The sequence below is a fragment of the Rana temporaria genome, chromosome 5 (assembly GCF_905171775.1).
Source record: "Rana temporaria chromosome 5, aRanTem1.1, whole genome shotgun sequence".
Classification (NCBI taxonomy): Eukaryota; Metazoa; Chordata; class Amphibia; order Anura; family Ranidae; genus Rana; species Rana temporaria.
The window spans coordinates 48,726,906-48,752,826 of record NC_053493.1 but is presented as its reverse complement, the minus strand read 5'-3'; the positions used below and the strand labels follow the sequence as shown (position 1 = coordinate 48,752,826).

General features: G+C 42.1%; 1 protein-coding gene across 1 annotated transcript; it reads right to left on the bottom strand.

Moving 5' to 3' along the window:
• Positions 1-467: 467 nt before the first annotated feature.
• On the bottom strand, positions 468-6,036 carry PTF1A (pancreas associated transcription factor 1a). Its single transcript, XM_040352513.1, has 2 exons — positions 5,395-6,036; positions 468-980 (listed from the first exon to the last, which is right to left on the bottom strand). Exons 1-2 carry the CDS (start codon positions 6,002-6,004, stop codon positions 775-777), a joined length of 816 nt encoding a protein of 271 aa, XP_040208447.1. The 5' UTR covers positions 6,005-6,036; the 3' UTR covers positions 468-774.
• Between the last annotated feature and the right edge of the window lie 19,885 nt (positions 6,037-25,921).

Here is a 25,921-nt window from a genome sequence, read left to right as displayed (position 1 = left end):
CACCTGGCACACCCTGTGCGCATGCCTATGCATGTGAGCCAGTTTCAAATGCATCCAATTCGCACATATGTGAACCAAGCCTAAGACCCCATAGACACTATTTGATTTTCTGCAGTTTTTTGGCTTCAGATTTACCAAAACCATATAATATGAGACCAAACCTTAAGCGTTTCAATGTGTATGCAATCAGGCAGGCCCTTGCACTACATGGTTTTGGTAAATCTGAAGACGAAAATTGGCAGAAAATCTAATAGTGTGTATGGGGTCTAAGAGTTGACATGTCCTCATACTACCAGGACTCCCACATAGGAAGAGGGGGGGGTGGGGGTGGGGGTGGGCATGAATAATACACTGACCCAGAAGGCCTATATCCTGCCTGACTACAGCTGTATAAACTCACACTCAGCAAGCCTATTCTCTGCCATATTACTTTAGTAAGTATGGTTTACTTCCAACACAAACCAGGATACTGTATAAAAAACTTTTATTCAAAAAGGAGAAATATTAAAAAATAAATTATATTCACTTTTCTCCAAATTATTAACAAGTGTTTCATCATTTTTTGCATATATCAGATTAAATTAAATATAAATTATACATTCAATTTCCAGGTTTACCGAAACAAATTGTAATAAATATATAAATATTAACTTGATTGCCATTGGATTTGTACAGATATGATAAATTACATTGCACAGAGTGAGCTATGTACAAATATATACACACACACACAAATAAATATTTACAAAAGTGTCAATAAAGTGCAAGTCCACTTCAAATGTCCAGACACAGTGTCAGGGGTGGCTCATTTTCAATGTTGTTAAGAGATGATTTGTTTAGTTTTCTGGGGTCTTCCGGGGTCCAGACTTTTGCTGTCCGGACAATGTTCTGGTCCCGGAGTTGTTTCTCATCAGTCCAGGATAACGAATGGCCGGCTAGAGGGGGAAGACCATAATCTGGGTCACTTGGAGATGGAGATCCTAAAGAAGAGACAAAAAGATATAGGTTAGGGAGAGATAGGCTTGTTTCTCCTAGTTATTGCTGGTCATACAACATTCTATAGAATAGGAGAATCATCCCTAGGCTGTAATTATTGCCCCATAGGTTCGCACTTAAGCTTTTTTAGGTGTTTTTCAAGCATTTTTTATGCACATTAGTACACATGACTTTAGGCATCAGCATTTTTGTTTTAGCCAATGGAAAGCTAATGACTAGGAAAAGGAGAGGCAAGAAATTTCCCTAAAAATATGTTTTTCAGGGGCTTCCATTGAAGTCTATAGATCACAAAAATGCACAACTCTGTCACAAATAAGCACATGACAAGCTTCAAGTTATACAGTTCTCAGACCATAGGATACAATGGGAATCCAAAAAAATCTTTGGTGGTTGAAGGTGCTTGGCACCACCAGGAGATTTGCCATCATGATGGAACAGGCTATATCCATCATTCTATAGAAGAATGAAAGCTCAAGGTATGATTAGTGCCAATGTCATCATTTCCATCTCCATCTCCACACCCATTTTTCTCAGTAAGATATGTATGTATCGATGCCCACACTCAGGAGAAATAGTGCCCATTCACACCTATGCATTGCTGTGAGGCATGCTAAAACACATGTGCATTAACACACCACAATGAAACCCTTAAGCATGAATGGACCCTAATAATAATTGAATGTTTTTGGGTACTATAAGAAAAACCTGCACTGAAACAATATATATGCTGATAATGCTGAGCACTGAGAATGCAAGCTGCCTGGTTTCTGGATTCAGTACTTTAATTTACTAACCAGAAACCAGCATGCAGTAAGTTGAAAATGCAGATCTGAAAACTTGCTCCAGGTCAGTGACTCAAATGATTGAAGTAAGAGGGTCATCCTGACAGGCAGGGAGCTTGTATTTTGGTGGTTAGCAGTGGCAGTCTCCACATTTTTATTACAAACAGGGTTCCTTTAATTTTGGCACCACTTGGGCAAACCCTATAAGTAACTACAGGAGCTGACCATAATCAAAATGAAGAATGGTCTATGATAAATCATAATGACCATCCAGCATGGTGGAAAATCCCTTAAAGCTGGTCACTGTCAAAATAGCCTAATTAGTGGTAGTGAAGCTATCAATCACATTGCAAGAAAAACTCAGTTACGGTCAGCAAAACTTGTCTGCAGGCAGGGCCGTCATCATGGGGGTACAGGCAGTACACCTGTAAGGGGCCTGGAGGTCCCCAGAGGCCCGGATGACAACCCCCCTCTTTTTTTATTTATTTTTTTATAAAATGTTATTTATATATATATATATATATATATATATATATATATATATATATATATATATATATATATATATATATATATATATTTATTATTATTATTATTATTATTATTATTATTATTATTATTATTATTAAAGGGCCCAGAGGTCCCCAGGGTCCCGGATGGCAACCCTCCTTTTTTCTACAACTATTGAACTGTAACTATTTTCATTACAATGTAGAAACTATTGTACTGTTTTCCTTTATGTTTAATGTTTCCCTTTTGCTACTACATGTAATTTATCATATAATAGGAAATATGGAGATTTTTTTTATATGCAAAATGGATCAATGTCATTGGGAATTGTCTCACAAATGTCCCGGGTTGTTGTCCCTTCCTAGGGGAATAACTAGCTGGACAACTATGTATTTTCTACAATCTGTTTCCACTCATTGTGGATGGTTTACTAAGTTGCGTTAGGTTTGAACAACCAATCGTATACAATGGAAATATGTTCTTGACATGATCAGATGATTAAAGTGAACACAGCTTCATCTGATCTACTAAGATAAGTAAACAATTACTTTGCATAATGTACATTCTTTCCTTTAGTAAATCAGTCCCACTACATTGACGTTTCTATTCTTTAGCTGGGGTGACACTAGCCTCGGGCAGCCAACGATTTGACACAATTGGAATCATTGATTGGAAACAATAATTTCAGCTACAATGACTGAACTAGCAGAGTTGATCAGACTGAACAGAATATTCACTAATAAGGATTTTATACAAAATGATGGGGAACTATTAATCCAAACATGCTCCTTCAGGGCAAGCTGGGACCAGTAGTGCCACAAGAACTAGGAGCGAGCAGGTGCACATAACTCTGACAGATAGTTGCCCTACATCTGCTGTGGAAATGTAAACTTCTGTACATGCTGGGGTGACCACCATTTGGGGCTTATTGGACAAACTCACAGGGGTTGATTTACTAAAACTGGAGAGTTCAAAATCTGGTGCATCTGTGCATGGTAACCAATCAGCTTCTAACTTCAGCTTGTTCAATTAAGCTTTGACAAAACTCCCCAAGTTTTAGTAAATCAACCCAACAGACTCCAGTTAAGGACATTAAAGCGACTCCAAGGTCCTTCCTAAGTCCTGACTCCTGAACACCTACTACTTGTAACATCTAACCAGAGAGCAAAGCCCCACTCCTCTCCATGTCACTTTCCAAATCTGTACCAGGACTTTAATGTCTGCTGGTGTAGACCAATGGTTCCCAACCTCAGTCCTCAAGTACCCCCAACAGGTCATGTTTTCATGCACGTTTGCTTTAAATCAATGTCAATGGCTTGCTATTTATGACAACTATTTATCTAAGTGAAATTTCTAATACATGGTCTGTTGGGGGTATTTAGGGACTGAGGCTGTGAACCACTGATGTAGACCATCTCAGATTCGTTGTCCCCTCTCTGTGCCCAGATTTGAACTAATGCTGGAACGGTTCTTCTGCAACTACAGAGTTCAGTATCTAGCTTAAGGTCCCTTTAGCACCTGCTGCCCTCCATCACCTGGAGAAGTGTAGGTCTATAACCCCCAGGTACCCAGGTGTACAGAAGTTTAGGTCTACAACCCTCAGGTCCCTGGAAGTTTAGGTCTACAACCCCCAGGTGTGCAGAAGTTTAGGTCTACAACCCTCAGGTCCCTGGAAGTTAAGGTCTACAACCCCTATGTGCAGAAGTTTAGGTCTACAGCCCCCATGTGTGCAGAAGTGTAGGTCTACAACCCCCATGTGCAGAAGTATAGGTCTACAACCCCCATGTGTGCAGAAGTGTAGGTCTACAACCCCCATGTGCAGAAGTTTAGGTCTACAACCCCCTTGTGCAGAAGTTTAGGTCTACAGCCCCCATGTGCAGAAGTGTAGGTCTACAACCCCCATGTGCAGAAGTTTAGGTCTACAACCCCTATGTGCAGAAGTTTAGGTCTACAACCCCCATGTGCAGAAGTTTAGGTCTACAACCCCCATGTGCAGAAGTGTAGGTCTACAACCCCCATGTGCAGAAGTTTAGGTCTACAACCCCCATGTGCAGAAGTTTAGGTCTACAGCCCCTATGTGCAGAAGTGTAGGTCTACAACCCCCATGTGCAGAAGTGTAGGTCTACAACCCCCATGTGCAGAAGTGTAGGTCTACAACCCCCATGTGCAGAAGTGTAGGTCTACCACCCCCATGTGGAGAAGTGTAGGTGTACAACCCCCTTGTGCAGAAGTGTAGGTGTACAACCCCCTTGTGCAGAAGTGTAGGTCTACATCCCCCTTGTGCAGAAGTGTAGGTCTACAACCTCCATGTGCAGAAGTGTAGGTCTACAACCCCCTTGTGCAGAAGTGTAGGTGTACAACCCCCTTGTGCAGAAGTGTAGGTCTACATCCCCCTTGTGCAGAAGTGTAGGTCTACCACCCCCATGTGCAGAAGTGTAGGTCTACATCCCCCTTGTGCAGAAGTGTAGGTCTACAACCCCCATGTGCAGAAGTGTAGGTCTACAACCCCCATGTGCAGAAGTGTAGGTCTACAACCCCCATGTGCAGAAGTTTAGGTCTACAACCCCTATGTGCAGAAGTTTTGGTCTACAACCCCCATGTGCAGAAGTGTAGGTCTACCACCCCCATGTGGAGAAGTGTAGGTGTACAACCCCCTTGTGCAGAAGTGTAGGTGTACAACCCCCTTGTGCAGAAGTGTAGGTCTACATCCCCCTTGTGCAGAAGTGTAGGTCTACAACCTCCATGTGCAGAAGTGTAGGTCTACAACCCCCTTGTGCAGAAGTGTAGGTGTACAACCCCCTTGTGCAGAAGTGTAGGTCTACATCCCCCTTGTGCAGAAGTGTAGGTCTACCACCCCCATGTGCAGAAGTGTAGGTCTACATCCCCCTTGTGCAGAAGTGTAGGTCTACAACCCCCATGTGCAGAAGTGTAGGTCTACAACCCCCATGTGCAGAAGTGTAGGTCTACAACCCCCATGTGCAGAAGTTTAGGTCTACAACCCCTATGTGCAGAAGTTTTGGTCTACAACCCCCATGTGCAGAAGTTTAGGTCTACAGCCTCCATGTCCCCAGAAGTTGAGGTCTCCCATCCCCAGGTGAGCACTCACTTGTTCCTCTGTGGCAGATGATGACCTTCTTGGGTTGCATGGAGCTCTCATTATTTTGGTTCCTCAGGGGAAGATCAGACTGCACCAGCTCGCTGAGGAAGTTGATGTAGCCTATGGCCAGCCTCAGGGTGTCCACCTTGGAGAGCCTCTTCTCATAGGGCAGGGTGGGGATGTGGGTCCGGAGCCCCTCGAAGGCATCATTGATGGACTGCATCCTCCTGCGCTCCCGGACATTGGCCGCCTGCCTGAGTTGCTGCATCTCAGTATCAGACCTCATCCTCCTCCTCCTCTTCATCGCCCCACAGCTGGAGCCCTTCATACCCGGGGACAGGTCGCAGCCGACCTCCCCGCAGTCATAGTGGAAGCCCCCGGAGGACGAGGTGGACGAGAAGGAGAAGTTACCGGCGTCGCAGTAGTCTTCCCCGTGCAGGATGCGGCTGTCCTTGTAATAGTCCTGGATCTGGCCGGTCAAGAAGTCAACGTCGTCCTCCAGGAAGTCCTCGGCGTCCAGGTGGTCCCTGGAGGACTGGTCGGTGAAGAAGTCTTCCTCATCGAAGTAAGGGGATGGGAAGGACTCCAGCCCTGTAAACTGTTCCAGCACTGTGTCCATGTCGGGGGTCCCTGCAATACTGCTAGATGGGGACTCGCCGGGATTCTTATAAGAACATCCAGAGACGCGTGCCTGGACCGTCAGCCCTCCGCCAATCAGCGAGCTCCTCGCTCCTCGCTCCCCTCCCTGCAAACACCTACAGGTGCCAGGCGGGCAGACACGCCCCCTCGCTGCTTCTCACACAGGTAATGGGTCGCCCAGCTGCCAAGTCTTCCCAGCGCAAGGGGGGGGCGACCAGCACAAGGGGGGCGGCCAGCATGGGCTTGTAGGGGGACAATGGGCACAAATCATGGTGTCAGCCGCCCATAATCAGGACACTCCATGTGGACAGCAGCCTACAGCACACTGCATAGACACAGCCAGAGACAATGCAATGTCACAGCAAGTCCCCTTCTGAGTCCCATAACACGCTTATTCTACTAGTACCCCGACATCTGTATAGTGATTAATCACAGGAAACCTTCCATTAGTACTGCTGACCCCCTAATTTCCTTTCATAACAAATATATAATACATAGGGGTTCATTTACTAAACGCAAATATATAGTTACATAGTCTGGTTCAAAAAAGACACAAGTCCATCTAGTGCAGTGGTCTCCAAACTACGGCCCGGGGGCCAGATGCAGGCCCTATGCTTGCTTTTATCCGGCCCTTGGAGCACTGTTTCATCCACTGATACCAGCAATGGGGCATAATTACCCCACACTGACACCAATTAAGGGGCACAATTCCTCCACCTGACACCAACAATGGGGCACAATTTCTCACAATGACACCAATGTCAGGCACATTTTCTCCCAATTATGCCAACAATGGGGCCCAATAACACCAATGATGGGGCACCATTTCTCCCAGTAACACCGACAAGTAAACCCAATGACACCAATGATGGGCACAATTTTGCCCCAATGGCCCCAATGATGGGGAACAATTTCTCCCAATGACACCAACGATGGGGCACAATTCCTTGCACTGACACCTTAGATGGGGCATTGTTCTTTCCCACTGATGTTGAAGACTTTTTCTACTCCTGATGGCCACAGTCTGGCCCCCCTAAAGTCTGAAAGACAGTCAATACGGCCCTTTGTTTAGAAAGTTTGGAGACCCCTGATCTAGTGCAACCATTAAAATGGGGAAACAATTTACAATCTTATATACACAATCCTATGCCTAGTTGATCCAGAGGAAGGCAAAAAAAAAACAGCAGAGCATGATCCAATTTCCTCCAGCAGGAGAAGAATCCTTCCTGATCCCCCAAGAGGCAATTAGACATTCCCTGGATCAACGTAAACTATAAATAATAGTACCCAGTTATATTATGTACATTTAGGAAATATTCCAGACACATATTTTATTGCAATCTACTAAACTGACCAGAAGCAGCTCTTGGGGGAGTCTATTCTACATTTCCACATTTCCACAGCTCTTACTGTGAAGAAACCTTTCCGTATTTGGAGATTAAGGGGTAGATTCAGGTAGGGAGCGCGTATTTGTTTGCGGGCGTAACGTATCCTATTTACGCTACGCCTCCGCAACTTTGACAGGCAAGTACATTTTTCACAAAGCACTTGGTCCATAAGTTGCGGCGGCGTTGCGTAAATTGGCCGGCGTAAGCCCGCCTAATTCAAATCTGTAAGATGTGGGCGTGTTTTATGCAAAATCATCGTGGCCCCACGTAAATGACGCTTTTTACGAACGGCGCATGCCGTCCGTGAAAGTATCCCAGTGCGCATGCTCCAAATTAACCCGCAAAATTTCAATGCTTTCGACGTGAACGTAAATTACGCACAGCCCTATTCGCGAACGACTTACGCAAACGACGTAATCGACGGAAAATTTGACGCGGTCCCGACGTCCATACTTAACATTGGCTGCGCCTCATATAGCAGGGGTAACTTTACGCCGGAAAAAGCCTTACGGAAACGGCGTATCTGTACTGCGACGGCCGGGCGTACGTTCGTGAATAGGCGTATCTAGCTGATTTACATATTCTAGGCGTAAATCAGCGTACACGCCCCTAGTGGCCAGCGTTAATATGCAGTTAAGATACAACGGCGTAGGAGACTTACGCCGGTCATATCTTAGCAATATTTAAGCGTATCTCAGCTTGAGAATACGCTTAAATATACGATGGCGGGGTTTCGGACTTACAACGGCGTATCTACTGATACGCCCGTCGTAAGTCTTCATGAATTCGGCCCTAAATCTATTTTCCGCTAGGTGTAAAGAGTGCCCCCTTGTCCTCTGTGATGATTGTAAAGTGAATAACTCAACATCAAGTTCCCTATATGGACACCTTATATAAATGAATTCCATTCCTCTAATATTTCCTCATAGCTGAGCTCCTCCATGCCTCTTATCACTTTGGTTGCCCTTCTCTGCACTTTCTCCAGTTCCCCAAAATCTTTGCAAAGGGCATTTGCTCCACAGCTTAGTAAATAAGGTAAAACTTTACTTTGCAAAGAATACCCAATCACGTGCAACGAAAAAAAAATGCTCACTTACTAAGCTGTAGAGCTTTGCAAAGTGTACAGTCTATTTGCCTTTAGTGAATTTACCCCATTGATTTACTAAAACCTTTGCCTATACCCAAAGTAATTCCAGACCTGTAGAAGCAGAGTATGGAACCCTATGAATAGGTGATGCTATCATCACTTCTATCATCCAGTCACATGTATCCAAAAATCATTCAAAGCTGCCCATACACTGTCTGACTGTACAATATCTATAGAGATGCCAATAGGATACTCCTAAAAAAAATCTATTCAATAGGGTTCATTTACTAAAGGCAAATAGACTGTGCATTCTGCACCAGAGCTTAGTAAATGAGGTGAAGCTTCACTTTGCAAAGAATACCCAATCACATGCAAGAAGAATAAATAATAAAAACAAAAAACAGCATTTTTGCTTGCACATGATTGGATGATGGAAGTCAGCAGAGATTGCTCTATTTTCAAAGACCTCTTGCAAAGTGCACAGACTATTTGCCTTTACTAATAACACCCCAATTTGTATTAAATCAGACAGGCTCTTGCACTACACAGCTGATAGTAAATCTAAAGGCGATTGCCCTATCAGATTGTATTGTTTTGTATTCAGAGGGAGAGTTGCTTCTTTTTATTAGCTGAATTATGTGAATATTGTTTACTATTTTAATAATTTTATTCACCCTATTAGTGCCTGAAAAACACACAGCAACACTTTAGAAGCTTCTCTATGGCCCAGAATATGGCTATTTATACTGTGTGTGTGTGTTTTAAAATGATTGCTTCTTCATATGTCTTTGATAAATAAATCGTACATGAATTATAAATACAGATAATATATATGAAATATTCGCTAATTTCATACATACTTCTCTCTATTCTCATACAATGTATATCTACGTAACAGACTAGCCTTAAAAAAGCTATCTATCTATCATATATCATTTATTATATATATATACATATAAAGATATCTATCTATCTATAAAGATATGTATATATATATAGATAGATAGATATATAGATAGAAAGAAAGGTATAGCTATCTATATATAGCTATATATAATGTATCAGTTTATGTATCAAATATTCGTTGATTACCAAGCAATTGATCCTTGTATGGCCAGTCAGTAACATATATAAATAATCACACATATATGACATTTTATGACGTTTTTATATATATATATATATATATATATATATATATATATATATATATATATATATATATAGATATATATATATAGATAGATATATATATAGATAGATATAGATATAGATAGATAGATAGATAGATATTTTTATATGTATATATATATATATATATATATATATATATATATATATATACATATAAAAATATCTATCTATCTATATATCATTTATTATATTTATTACATTTATTTTATATATAAATATATATATATATATATATATATATATATATATATATATATATATATATATATATATATATATAAAGATATCTATCTATCTATCTATGTATCTATCTATCTATAAAGATATGTATATATATATATATATATATATATATATATATATAGATAGATAGATAGATAGATAGATAGATAGATAGATAGATAGATAGATAGATAGAAAGGTATATCTATCTATAGCTATATATAATGTATCAGTTTATGTATCAAATATTCGTTGATTACCAAGCAATTGATCCTTGTATGGCCAGTCAGTAAAATATATAAATAATCACACATATATGACATTTATATATATATATATATATATATATATATATATATATATATATATATATATATATGTGTAAATATATATATATATATATATATATATATATATGTGTATATATATATATATATATATATATATGTATATATATTCATATATATATATATATATATATATATATATATATATATATATATATATATAAAATATATATCTATCTATCTATCTATATATCATTTATTTTATATATATATATATATATATATATATATATATATATATATATATATATATAGATAGATAGATAGATAGATAGAAAGTTTTATCTATCTATCTATAGCTATATACAATGTATCAGTTTATGTATCAAATATTCGTTGATTAACAAGCAATTGATCCTTGTATGGCCAGTCAGTAAAATATATAAATAATCACACATATATGACATTTTTTGACGTTTTTTTTTTGTAACTCGTAAGATTTTAGGGGTAACATGTTATTGGTTTCTGATCTTTTGTACGTTGAACAGAATCGGATATCGTTCTGGGATCGTCCTATTTCCAGACAGCAATAAAATTGCATTTTTGCCCTCAATGTCCAATTTATGGTGCAGATGTAGAATCATATAAAGGTGCAAACAACGCCAACACCATTGCAATAAAAGTAATCGTCCGATCTATAGCCCGCAGTACATAGCGTATATCAGCAATCAGTCTTCTGTATGATATGTACTATAGGGATAGGACTGAGGGAGGTGATTGCGCTGGATTTCTGGTTATCATGCCCTAATCGATCGGCTTTATATTATTTCTCTTTTACTTCTGTCCATAGAGTATGATTTATAACACATATTGAACAATATCTTCAGTTCTGGTCAGATACTATCATTTTTCTACGCCGATCAAATGTCCACAATACATAAGAAGATAATCGCCTTGTGTGTGGTCGCCTCTTCCTACACGACCTCCAATCAGCCCCTTCACCAATAATAACATATCAAATACATTTGTTTTGTACTATTTGTTTGCTTAAATTAGAGACAGAAGTTTAAAAGTAAACACAATATTTTATACTCTGTATCAATGAGGCAATCCAACCCAGATCGTCGGAGATATCCGGACCTGGGGGGCTGGGGGTTGGGGGGGGGGGGCGGCTGGTGTAGGGGATGCTGGTCCATTCCTGGCTTCTTTCAATGAGGACCGACAGATGTACTACATGTACCAGCGAAAGACAAAATATTTCAAAATACCCGATAGATCCATATTTGTCAGAGATACACAGTATATATATATATATGTGTGTGTGTGGCCAGTATGATCCTTACTGGACTTATATGGACTCCTTCTTATCTCTATATTTTGTCATTTACAGAATTAGATACAATTTACGGATTTCTCTTTCTACCTTCATGTCTGGAGTCTCCTAACAACCTGATTTACATTCTACCTATGGAGTTTAGCAAAGTCCTGCGAAAAAAAATATTGTAAACACATTATGTTCTATCTATCTATCTATCTATCTATCTATCTATCTATCTATCTGTCTGTCTGTCTGTCTGTCTGTCTGTCTGTCTGTCTGTCTGTCTGTCTATCTATCTGTATATCTACCTTTCTTTCTTTCTTTCCTTCTTGGTAGAAGATGGAATTAGGTTATTGCATTTTTACAGGTTATCTATCTATCTATCTATCTATCTATCTATCTATCTATCTATCTATCTATCTATCTATCTATCTATCTATCTATCTATCTGTCTGTCTGTCTATCTATCTGTATATCTACCTATCTTTCTTTCTTTCCTTCTCTGTAGAAGATGGAATTAGGTCATTACATTGTTACAGGCTATCTATCTATCTATCTATCTATCTATCTATCTATCTATCTATCTATCTATCTATCTATCTATCTGTCTGTCTGTCTGTCTGTCTGTCTGTCTGTCTCTCTGTCTGTCTGTCTGTCTGTCTATCTATCTATCTATCTATCTGTATATCTACCTTTCTTTCTTTCTTTCCTTCTTGGTAAAAGATGGAATTAGGTCATTGCATTTTTACAGGTTATCTATCTATCTATCTATCTATCTATCTATCTATCACTCTATCTATCTATCTATCTATCTATCTATCTATCTATCTATCTATCTATCTATCTATCTATCTATAGATCTACCTTTCTTTCTTTCTTTCTTTCTTTCTTTCTTTCTTTCTTTCTTTCTTTCTTTCCTTCTCTGTAGAAGATGGAATTAGGTCATTGCATTTTTACAGGTTATCTATCTATCTATCTATCTATCTATCTATCTATCTATCTATCTATCTATCTATCTATCTATCTATCTATCTGTCTGTCTGTCTATCTATCTGTATATCTACCTTTCTTTCTTTCTTTCTTTCTTTCTTTCTTTCTTTCTTTCTTTCTTTCTTTCTTTCTTTCTTTCTTTCGTTCTTTCTTCTTTTCTTTCTTTCTTTCTTTCTTTCTTTCTTTCTTTCTTTCTTTCTTTCTTTCTTTCGTTCTTTCTTCTTTTCTTTCTTTCTTTCTTTCTTTCTTTCTTTCTTTCTTTCTTTCTTTCTTTCTTTCTTTCTTTCTTTCTTTCTTTCTTTCCCTGTAGAAGATGGAATTAGGTCATTGCATTTTTACAGGTTATCTATCTATCTGTCTGTCTATCTATCTATCTATCTATCTATCTATCTATCTATCTATCTATCTATCTATCTATCTATCTATCTATCTATGGTTGTCCCATTGTGGAGACAAACCTCTCAAAGTAATATTAATCCCTCTCTTAGGAAATTGTCCCCAGGACAGGTGTCACCATTGGAAGATTTCCCCTCACCTTTTGTATATTTCCTTTTTGGTGACACCAGTACAAATAGAGGGTTGAATGTCACCAACTGGGACAAAGACTGAAAAAGATCTTGGCAACGTCTCTAATCCTTTCCTGCTCAATCAAAGAAATAAAAATAAAAAAAGTTTTGCCGGTAGATAAATATTAACTGAATGCAATTTTGTTCAGAACTAAGGATCGCATACCACTTCTGGCGAAGAAGGTGTCACTGGAGTGGCTAAAAGACACCCAAATTCAAGGTAAGTATAAAGCGATTTTTTTCCGACAAAAATAAATTATTTTGGCTATTATAATGCATTCTATTCTGCACTGGGCTGTATCTCCTCTATCTGAGCTCTGTAAACACCTCACCCTAATGACTGTCACCCTGGGAGAAGGACATGATAATTGCCTCTGGATCCTCATCAATCAACAAGTGGAGGGACAAGGTGTCTGGCAGGGAAAAGGACAGGCACAGCTTTTCATGACAAGGACATTATCAGTCGGTGACCTCTGTCCTGGTGAAGCTTCTGCAAGGTGTCATTTAGGAAATATCATTTAACCATTTCCCTACCAGGGGGACACCTAGCAGTGATCAATATAAGGAAAGTTGATTATTTCACTTAGCTAGGACTTGGATCAATCACTGCCTGTAGTGGAGAGAAAGGACTTCTCAATGGAGTGCCAAGTTCTCTCACCTCAGAGTATCTCCATTCTCTTTGGTGAAGTATTAATCCTCCTGCTGGGGTTGAAGAACTGAATACTGAATTCTCTGCAATGTAAATTGAATAAAAAATCCAGCCAAGTGAGACTTTGGGCAGATCCACAGAGAGAGTACGCCGGTGTATCTACTGATACGCCGGCGTACTTTCAAATTTCCCGCGTCGTATCTTTAGTTTGAATCCTCAAACCAAGATACGACGGCATCTGGGTTAGATCCGACAGGCGTACGGCTTCGTACGCCTTCGGATCGTAGATGCAATACTTCGGTGTCCGCTGGGTGGAGTTCGTGTCGTTTTCCGCGTCGGGTATGTAAATTAGCTATTTCCGATGATCCGCAAACGTACGCGCGGCCATCGCATTCTCTTACGTCGTCTCTAGTCAGCTTTTTCCGGCGTATAGTTAAAGCTGCTTTTTTGCGGCGTATAGTTAGATTTGCCATGTTAAGTATGGCCGTCGTTCCCGCGTCGAAATTTTAATTTTTTTTTTTTGCGTAAGTCGTCCGTGAATCGGGATGGACGTTTTAGAAATAGTGCCCCATTTGTTGGTGTCAGTGGGAGAAATTGTCCCCTCTTTTTGGTGCTAGTGACAAGAATAGTGCCTCATCGTTGGTGTCAGTGGGAGGAATAGTATCCCATTATTGGTATCAGTGGGAAGAATAGTGCCCTCTTATTGGTGTCAGTGGGAAGAATAGTGCCCTATCATTGGTATCAGTTGGAGGAATAGTGCCCCATCATTGGTGTTATTGGGAGGAATTATGCCCCTTACTTTGTGTCAGTGGGAGAACTTGTGCCCTTTTTTTGGGGTCATTGGGAGAAATAGTTCCCCATCTTTGGTGTCAGTGGGAGAAATTGTCCCCTATTGTTTGTGTCAGTGGGAGGAATAGTGTCCCATCGTTGGTGTCAATGGGAAGAATAGTGCCCCATCATTGGTGTCAGTTGGAGAAATAGTGCTCCATCATTGGTGTCATTGAGAGGAATTGTGCCCCTTCCTTGGTGTCGGTGGGAGGAATTATGCCCCTTCCTTGGTGTCATTAGGAGAAATAGTGTCCCATCATTGGTGTTATTGGGAGGAATTGTGCTCCTTTGTTGGTGTCAGTGGCAACAATTGTGCCCCTTTTTGGGGCCAGTGAGAGGAATTGTGCCCCTTCGTTGGTGTCAGTGGATAAAATAGTGCCCCAAGGGCCGGATAAAAGAAAGTGAGGGGCCACATCCGGCCCATGGGCCGCAGTTTGGAAACCACTGGTCTACAGCATCCAGTATGGAAAAGGGCCATATACATTTTGCAATCTCCTCCAAACCTGTCTTCATAAAAATTTCATATAAGTGCGATGCCTGTGACATTTAAAGGGCCACTACCCCAGGAATAATATTTTCTATGTGTCGCTTTCACAACACTTGGGCAAATTAATTAGGTGCTCAGCTGGCCAGTCCTTGGCTGCTTTGTGGCTGGAGTTCCACTTTAAGAATCTTCGGTTAGAACCACCTATTTTCATTTCCTTTAACACATAATTCACATTTACGTGTTTTCCAATCACTAGAAATGTATTAAATGTTTAGCAGATGTGTGACACCTCTGGCCTACACAACATTGATGTCATGTAGTAGCGACAAGGTCAGGTAGGCAATGATTAATACAAAGTAAACTGTACATTTACAGTAGCACAACCAGAGATCAAAAACTCTGGAGAATTCCGGTCATCTCTGCAGTCAAAAGTGAAAATCAAACCTTGAGAGTTACATAGGGACCTACGCCAAGCTGCTAAGGGCAGCCTGGCATCAAAGCATTGCCCACCCCATCCCCCTTGTCTCAGTAATCTACATATCTGGAGAAATAGAAAGAGAGAAAGAAAGAGAAAGCAGTATTAAACTCAAACCCAAAAATGTAATATGTTGCAGCTTACCAGTCATTAGACTGACTACTGATTGTTGGCTGTACTAGTTTTCTTTTTTTTTTATAGGCTTTCTTCCTTCAGTTTTCACCTGGTGATCTGGCCAGTAACACAAGGCCTGTATTAGAGCGCCCCACTCTGGATGAAGGAGCAACAGAGACACCTTTGGACAGCAGCATTGTCAGTCTGGGGGGAGGGGAGTGTTAGTTGCACTAGCAGATCTAGATACACTAAAAACTCATGCTAACACTTTATATGCAGTAATAGCAACAATTTGTTTTCATTTTTGGATAAAGGTTTAATATAAATAAATAAAAGCTGATCAATGCAAGCACCCCTGTCATTCATAAATGGTTTGTCTTAACACTCTAAGGCAGTGGGTCTCAACCTTTTAGTGCCGTGACCCCTTGATAAAATTTTCAAAGTTGTGGGGACCCCTAACAGTAAAATTATTTTCGCAGCGTTGGTTGTCAGCGCCCAAGGCAAGACAAGTAATTTTGCGCCCCTAACCCACGTAAATTTAGCGGTCCTGAGCCCCTCCACTCGTACAGTATTAAAACCTCATATGGTACATTTTAGGATGTACCACTCTATGGCCCCGTACACACGACCGAGTTTCTCGGCAGAATTCAGCCAGAAACTCGGTTCAGAGCTGAATTCTGCCGAGAAACCCGGCCGTGTGTACACTTTCGGCCGAGGAAGCTGACGAGGACCTCGGCGAGGAAATAGAGAACATGTTCTCTATTTCCTCGTTGTTCAATGGCAAATTTCGGCTCGCCGAGATCCTCGGCGGCTTCACAAGGAACTCGACGGGCAAAACGATGTGTTTTGCCTGTCGAGTTCCTCGGTCGTGTGTATGGGGCCTTACTCTTTGTTCTCCTTTCTTTCCCTTTTATCTCTCGCTATCCAAATTTCTTGTCTTTCCCCCCATCTCTCTCTAGCCATCTATTTTTTTTATCTTATTCTTTCTCTCCCTTTTTCTTTCTTCCTCCCCACTTTTTGCTTACACACCATCGTTTTTCAAAATGCTCTAACAAAGCGCGGTTACGTTCAGCTCGTACGACGGCACTCTGTTCCATTGAAGCTCGCTTCATAACTTTCTTCTGAGCATGCGCGGGTTTAAAAACGTCGTTTTGCCCACACACTATCATTTTAATTGACACAAAAAACGACGTTTTGAAAAACGACACAAAATATTCGAGCATGTTCGATTTTTTTTTTTGTCGTTTTTCAGAAGACATAAAACAACGTTTTCCTCACACACGGTCATTTGAAATGACGTTTTCAAAAACTTTGTTTATTTCATCACAAAAAACGACCGTCTGTACGCGGCATAAGAATTGGGAAGCCGAAATACATTAAAGTGGAGGTTCACCCGAAAACTTAATTTTTAACATTAGTTTGATGCTCATTTTGTGAAGGGGAATCGGTAGTTTTTTTAAAATCGAAGCCGTACTTACCGTTTTAGAGAGCGATCTTCTCCGCCGCTTCCGGGACTGGGCGTTCCTATTTGATTGACAGTCTTCCGACGGTCGCATACATCGCGTCACGATTTTCTGAAAGTAGCCGAACGTCGGTGCGCAGGCGCCGTATAGAGCCGCACCGACGTTCGGCTTCTTTCGGCTACTCGTGACGCGATGTATGCGACCGTCGGAAGCCTGTCAATCAAATAGGAACGCCCAGTCCCGAAGACCATACCCGGAAGTGGCGGAGAAGATCTATCTATAAAACGGTAAGTACTGCTTCGATTTTAAAAAAAACTACCCGATTCCCCTTGACAAAATGAGCCTCAATCTAATGTTAAAAAAATGTTTTCGGGTGAACTCCCGCTTTAATAAATGAATGATTTTGAGTCTAATGATGATTACATAGCTGTATTAATTTGTGTCTTTCTATTTGCCTGCAGTTCAGCTGTAAGCACTCCAGATACTATCCACATGTTAAAGACGTTTTCCATATTAAGTATATGTTAGGTGACAGCTCATGCTCTGTATGCCTGTTATGCATCTAATGCTGGACCTTTTTTTAACCTAAAATTCTATTTATATTCCAAGTGTGCTTAACAGAATATCAATACCAACTGTTTTCTGTAGCCTGGAGGGACAGAATAAGGCAGCTCGTTATTAATCAGCCACCATTTCACTCGCTGCCCCAAAGCTTATCCCAGAATTACCCCAGATGGGTTATTTGGGGCAGTTGAGGTCCATTTAGGAGAAGAAGAGAAGTCTGTCCCATGTGGACAGGCCGGCTCTGTCTGGTGCGCTATTTGTCGGCTGTGTCTGGTGCGCTATTCTGCGCTAGGTGGGCGCCGCTTTGTTCACTAATCAGCCTATTCTTCCTCCTCTCAGTCCTAGGAGGCACCTGCAGCCCGGACAGTCTGTGTATACAGGAGCTGGTACCTGTGTGCTTTACTGGTAATGCACCATAAAGAGCCGCTTTTCAGAGCCTTTCATGGAGGTCAGTGTGTGTGCCCCCCTCCCGGGGACTGGAGTGCAGCCCTAGGTGCCAGTGCAAGCTGCAGAGCTGGGACATCCATGGGAATCCGGCCACTTGTGCCGCTCACCCCCCTCCCCTCCTCCCTCCACCGCCTGCAAAACAGCCAGCCAGGGGAACAAATGAGGGGCCATCGATCTGCACACTTCCCGACAAATGAAATGACAAGGAGGACATGGCTGTCCCACCATCATCCGGAGAGCTTCATAATTCTATGTATGGATGGGAACCCCGACTCTGCATACACAATGATGCCAGCATTAACCCTACAGGCACCAGCAGGAGACATTACCAAACACTGCAATTAAAGTGTACCATTATTGTCATTGTATCACCCCGTCTGTGTGTTATTCCTTATATCTGGCTCATCTGAGTTTCCTATTTATAAAGAAACAAACACACATTTATCTAAATTAAATGAATTGCTCTATCTATCTACCCATATATCTATCTATCTATCTATCTATCTATCTATCTATCTATCTATCTATCTATCTATCTATCTATCTATCTATCTCTCTCCCTCTATCTATCTATCTATCTATCTATCTATCTATCTATCTATCTATCTATCTATCTATCTATCTATCTATCTATCTATCTATCTATCTATCTATCTACCCATATGTCTATCTATCTATCTATCTATCTATCTATCTATCTATCTATCTATCTATCTATCTATCTATCTATATCTATATCTACCTATCTCTCTCTCTCTCTCTCTCTCTCTCTCTCTCTCTCTCTATCTATCTATCTATCTATCTATCTATCTATCTACCCATATATCTATCTATCTATCTATCTATCTATCTATCTATCTATCTATCTATCTATCTATCTATCTATCTATCTATCTATGTTTTTTAATTAGGCTAAGTATTTGTTTTAATTTATTTATATAGATATTCTTTTTCTTTCTTTCTTTCTTTCTTTCTTTCTTTCTTTCTTTCTTTCTTTCTTTCTTTCTTTCTTTCTTTCTTTCTTTCTTTCTCTCTCTTTCCCTATCAGAAGGCACATATTATGGACCCCCCCCCCATACTGTATGTGCCTTGTATTAGGGTTCCTCCCCCCCATACTGTATGTGCCTGGTATTAGGGTTCCCCCCTCCCCAACTGTATTTGCCTTGTATTAGGGTCACCCCTATACTGTATGTGTCTTGTATTTTGGTTCCCTCCCGACCTATACTGTATGTGCATTGTATTAGGGTCCCCCTATACTGTATGTGCCTTGTATTAGGGCCCCATATACTGTATGTGCCTTGTATTAGGGTCCCCCACTATACTGTATGTGCCTTGTATTATGCCCCCCACTATACTGTATGTGCCTTGTATTAGGGTTCCCACCCCCTATACTGTATGTGCCTTGTATTAGGCCCCCCTATACTGTATGTGCCTTGTATTAGGATCCCCCCTATACTGTATGTGCCTTGTATTAGGTCCCCCCTATACTGTATGTGCCTTGTATTAGGGTCCCCCCTATACTGTATGTGCCTTGTATTATGCCCCCCCACTATACTGTATGTTCCTTGTATTAGGGTTCCCACCCTCCTATACTGTATGTGCCTTGTATTAGGGTCCCCCATACTGTATGTGCCTTATATTAGGGTCCCCCTATACGGTATGTGCCTTGTATTAGGATTCCCCCTATACTGTATGTGCCTTGTATTAGAGTCCCCCCTATACTGTATGTGCCTTCTATTAGGATCCCCCCTATACTGTATGTGCCTTCTATTAGGGTCCCCCTATACTTTATGTGCCTTGTATTAGGCCCCCCTATACTGTATGTGCCTTGTATTAGGGTCACCCATACTGTATGTGCCTTATATTAGGATCCCCCCTATACTGTATGTGCCTTATATTAGGGTCCCCCTATACTGTATGTGCCTTGTATTAGGATCCCCCCTCTACTGTATGTGCCCTGTATTAGGGTCCCCCCTATACTGTATGTGCCTTGTATTAGGATTCCCCTATGCTGTATGTGCCCTGTATTAGGGTCCCCCCTATACTGTATGTGCCTTCTATTAGGATCCCCCCTATGCTGTATGTGCCTTGTATTAGGTCCCCCCTATGCTGTATGTGCCTTGTATTAGGTCCCCCCTATACTGTATGTGCCTTGTGTATTAGAGTCCCCCTATACAGTATGTGCCTTGTATTAGGGTTCCTCCCTATACAGTATGTGCCTTGTATTAGGGTTCCTCCCTATACTGTATGTGTCTTGTATTAGGGTCCCCCCATACTGTATGTGCCTTGTATAAGGGTTCCTCCCTATACTGTATGTGCCTTGTATTAGGATTCCCCCTATACTGTATGTGCCTTGTATTAGGGTTCCTCCCTATACTGTATGTGCCTTGTATTAGGATTCCCCCTATACTGTATGTGCCTTGTATTAGGATTCCCCCTATACTGTATGTGCCTTGTATTAGGTCCCCCTATACTGTATGTGCCTTGTATTAGGGTTCCCACCCCCTATACTGTACATGCCCTGTCCTTGTATTAGGGTCCCCCCTATACTGTACGTGCCCTGTCCTTGTATTAGGGTCCCCCCTATACTGTACGTGCCTTGTCCTTGTATTAGGGCCCCCCCTGTAGGGTACGTGTCCTGTTATTGTATTAGGGTCCCCCCCCCTTGTCTTGTCCTTGTATTAGGGTCCCCCCTGTAGGGTACGTGTCCTGTTATTGTATTAGGGTCCCCCCCCCTTGTCTTGTCCTTGTATTAGGGTCCCCCCTGTAGGGTACGTGTCCTCTTATTGTATTAGGGTCCCCCCCCCCTTGTCTTGTCCTTGTATTAGGGCTCCATAGAGTAGTGTGCAATGATCAGCCATGACAGGAGTCGGACTCGGAGGTGCCCAGTGTTTGTCCTACAAGAGAATGATCCCCCCCCCCCCTTACAGTCCATTCTCACAAGCTGCCATAGAGAACAATTAGAAGCACTTCGGGGTTAGGAAGTGAACATAAGAAGTGAACAGCAATGACTTAATGAGGCCGTCAAAAGCCGCACCTGCAACAAGGGCGGGTTGTGAATGGAGCCGCCTTGTACCTGGCTCCCCCTTCTGGCGGCGCCATTCCCCCGGCTGGCCTGAGAGCCAAGCTGCACGATACATGGGAATCTCACCACTTGTGCGCCCTGCAGCCAGGGGGGGTTCCGCTCCCCTTTCACCCACGCGAACAATTAAAAGCTAAATGCTGACTGAGCATTATAAATGGTGGGCAATCGCTGTGCAGATTGCCTGGCAAATCAAATGACATGGTCACTTATGGAGGGTTTTCATGCACGTTACAAGGGGAACAGGTAATGTGACTGCATGAAAGGCTGCAGATTTATTGGGGAGCACGCCTGAGCCCGGAGTGTGCGGGTCCCCCTGGCACTCATCCCCCCTGGCTGGGACAATGGCTGGGGACAGGGGTCACTGACAACTCTCCGCACTGCTCCTTTCTCAGCTTTGCTGTTAGTTTGCTTTAGACACCTGCCAAGCACAGAGAACACAAGTGTCCCCCACCAACAAGAGCCCCCCTTCTCCTAGCATGGATAGACGGACCCCAGAACCGCCAGGGTTTATTGGGCTCTCAAGTTTTCATTCAGCCTTTAAAAAAATGCATTTATTACAGAAACACAGAAAAAATAAAATGTATCTAAAGGAACACAAAGAAATATATTGGAGATTTCGGGGCAGATTCACGTACCTCGGCGCATATTTGCGTCGGGCGTAGCATATCTAAGATACACTACGCCGCCGTAACTTTACTTTTTTTCGAATCCTCAAAGAATTTGCGCCGGCGGCGTAGTGTATCTTTGGCGGCGTAAGGGCGCGGAATTCGAATGGATGTAATGGGGGCGTGTTTTATGTAAATACGTCGTGACCCGACGTAAACAACGTTTTTTTTTTAACGCCGTCCGTGGGGGTATCCCAGTGCGCATGCTCGAAATTAAACCGGAACAAGCCAATGTTTAAGACGGTGACGTCATTCTACGCAAATCCCTATTTGCGAACGACTTACGCAAACAACGTAAAAAATTCAAAAGGCGATGTGGGAACGACGGCCATACTTAACATTGAGTACGCCTCATAATAGCAGGGGTAACTATACGCTGGAAAAAGCCGAACGCAAACTACGTAAAAAAAATTGCCGGCCGGACGTACGTTCGTGGATCGCCGTAACTAGCTAATTTGCATACTCAACGCGGAATTCGACGGAAACGCCACCTAGCGGCCGCCAAAAAAACGCAGCTTAGATCCGACGGCGTACTAAGACGTACGCCTGTCGGATCGATCCCAGATGCAGTCGTATCTTTGTTTTGAACTTTAAAATTACGCGGCGTATCAATAATTACGCGGCGTATCAATAGATACGCTGGCGTAATTCTTTTGTGGATCTGCCCCTTCCATGTGGAGGCTGCATTTGCTTTTTTCAGGTTTTGTATCTTCTTTACCATTTGCAGACCCTCTTCCCACTGCTCCTGTCTTGTGGGACTGGAAAGTGTTCAATTGGACTCTGAAGTTCTCATCCAGCCTTATATAAATGCTTTGGCTACAATGAAACACTTGTATAATGAAAAAGAAATAAAATGTATCTAAACCCAAGAACGCAAAGAAATATATCGGTCTTTAGACGTGTTGGCTGCATTTGCTTTTTTTCAGAAAAATATATTTAACCAAAGATCAATGTTATTCATATACACCACCTCCCCATAATAGAAACATTTCAGAGGGAGAGGTAGATGTGGGAGTTTCAAGGTGCAAATTAATCAGATCAATCTGATTAATTTGCACCTTAATCACAGGCTAGGTTCACACTGCTGCAAATTCAAAATCGCGGTAAAATCCGAAATCGCAAAAAGTAGTACAGGAACTACTTTTTGAAATCGGTGCAGCGCCGCAGATGCGGCGTCGCACTGATTAGGACAGTGCCATTGCCGACGATTGCCGGCAAATGCCGCCGATTTGAGATGCGATTTGACATGTGAAATCGCATCTCAAATCGTACCAAATCGAACCTGGGCAAAGCGGAGGTTCACCCTAAAAACATTTTCCTAACATTACATTGTGTTCACTTCCAACATTGAGCCCAGGTTCACACTGGGTACGATTTGGTACGATTTGAGATGCGATTTCACATGTCAAATCGCATCTCGCATTTGCCGGCAATTGTCTGCAATGGCACCGACCTAATCGGTGCGACGCTGCATCTGCGGCGCTGCACCGATTTCAAAAAGTAGTTCCTGTACTACTTTTTGCGATTTCGGGCCGCGATTTACATTGAACCCTGCACAGATGTCTCTTAAATCGCGGCCGAAATCACGGCAAAATTGCGGCAAAATCGCGGTTCACACTGCTGCGAATTCAAAATCGCGGTAAAATCACCAGTTTCCAAAAGAAGCCAAGCGTCGGTGTGCAGGCGCCGTATAGCGTCGTATAGAGCCGACTCGCAGTTCGGCTTCTTTCGGAAACTCGTGACCCGCCTTATGTGCCGGGGGAAGTTTTTGTCATCACGTCAATCACTTAGCCTCTGCATAGGAATGCCCACTCCCGCGGGATTCACTACCCGGAAGCCGGGGGGGAAAATAGCTATACGACGGTATGTACAGCAAAAAAAAAAAAAAATCAGCATACTGTCAATGTTGGAAGTGAGCACAATGTAATGTTACAAAAATGTTTTTAGGGTGAACCTCCGCTTTAAGACCCGGATCAATATGCAGGTTAAGGACCTTGCCCCTTTTTGCGATTCGGCCCTGCGTCGATTTAACTGACAATTGCGCGGTCATGCGACGTAGCTCCCAAACCAAATTTTGCCCACAAATACAGCTTTCTTTTGGTGTTTTTTTGATCACCTCTGCGGATTTTATTTTTTGCGCTATAAACAAATATAGAGCTACAATTTTTTAAAAAATTCAATATTCTTTACTTTTTGCTATAATAAATATCCCCAAAAATAAATATATATATTTTTTTCCTCAGTTTAGGCCGATACGTATTCTTCTACCTATTTTTTTGTAAAAAAATCGCAATAAGCGTTTATCGATTGGTTTGCGCAAAATTTATAGCATTTCCAATATAGGGGATAGTTTTATGGCAGTTTTATTAATATATTTTTTTTACTACTAATGGCAGCGATCAGTGATTTTTTTTTTCGTGACTGCAACATTATGGCGGACACATCGGAGACTTTTGACACATTTTTGGGACCATTGTCATTTTCACAGTCAAAAGTGCTATAAAAATGCACTGATAACTGTGAAAATGACACTGGCAGTGAATGGGTTAACCACTAGGGGGCGCTAAGGGGTTAAGTGTGCCCTAAGGGAGTGATTCTTACTGTAGGGGGGGCGTGGCTGGACGTGTGACGTCACTGATCGTCGTTCCCTATAACAGGGAACAGACGATCAGTGGCACTGCCACAGAGAAGAATGGGGAAGCTGTGTTTACACTCACCTCTCCCCGTTCTTCAGCTCCTGTGACCGGCGGCGATCCGGTCTGCGGGTCCCGCAGGCACGGTCATGAAGATTCGGATCGTGTCGCGAGCGCACTGGCGGTGGCGAGTGCGCGACCCACGGCTGGACTCTTAAAGATGACGTACCTGTACGTGCCTGTGCCCAGCCGTGCCATTCTGCTGACGTATATCAGCGTTATGTGGTCCCTAAGTGGTTAAAACAATTCTACCACTCCCTTTGAAAGTTTTGCTTTTTTTTCGGTTTAGTATATTTTCTTTACGTTTTGCAGACCCTCTTCCCCAGTGGCGGCTGGCGCTCAATATTTTCCCCACTGGCGGCTGGCGCAAACAAACTAAAACATTCTGAAAAATACTGAAAAAAAACCCCCCATCAATTGCATCCTCACTGTGCCATCAATTGCAGCCACTGTGCCCATAGAATGCAGCCTGTGTGCCCATCATATGCAGTCACAGTGCCCATCATATGCAGTGTCTGTGCCCATAAAATGCAGCCTCTGTGCCCGTAAAATGCAGCTTCTGTGTCCATCATATGTGGCCTCTGTGCCCATAAAATTCAGCCACTGTGCCCATCAAATGCAGCCACTGTGCCCATCAAATGCAGTCTCTGTGTCCAAAAAATGCTACCTCTGTGCCCATCATATGTAGCCTCTGTGCCCATGAAATGCAGCCTCTGTGCCCATCATATGCAGCCTCAGTGTCCATAAAATGCAGCCTCTGTGCCCATCATATGCAGCCTCTGTGCCCATAAAATTCAGCCTCTGTGCCCATCATTTGCAGCCTCTGTGCCAATAAAATGCAGCCACTGTGCAATGCATTATTCTATTCGTTCTACATAAAGGGGGTGGCGTGACAGAGGGGTCACCGCCTGTGCGCTCTTAATGGACGGGCCACCACTGCTCTTTCCCATGCTCCTGTTATGGACAGACTTGTGGGACAGGAAAGTGTTAAATTGGGCTCATCCAGCCTTAAATAAATGCTTTGGTTACAATGAAACACGTGTATAAGGAAAAGCTTTTCATTGTTTAGAAGTGGTGGCTGCATTAGCTTTCGTTTTCAGGCTCAGTACATATTCTTTACTATTTTATTACTTTTTGCAGAGCCTCTTCCCCCTGCTTCTGTGATGGATAGACTTGTGGAACTGGAAGGTTTTATATTGAGCTCTGACGTTCTCACCCAGCCATGATATAAATGCTACTGGGCACTTTTACCCCCTTCCTTCCCAGGCCAAATTTGAGCTTTCAGCGCTGTCGCACTTTGAATGACAATTAAAAAAGAAAATGGGCGCGACCCACAACTGGACTCTTAAAGATGACGTACCTGTACCTGCCTGTG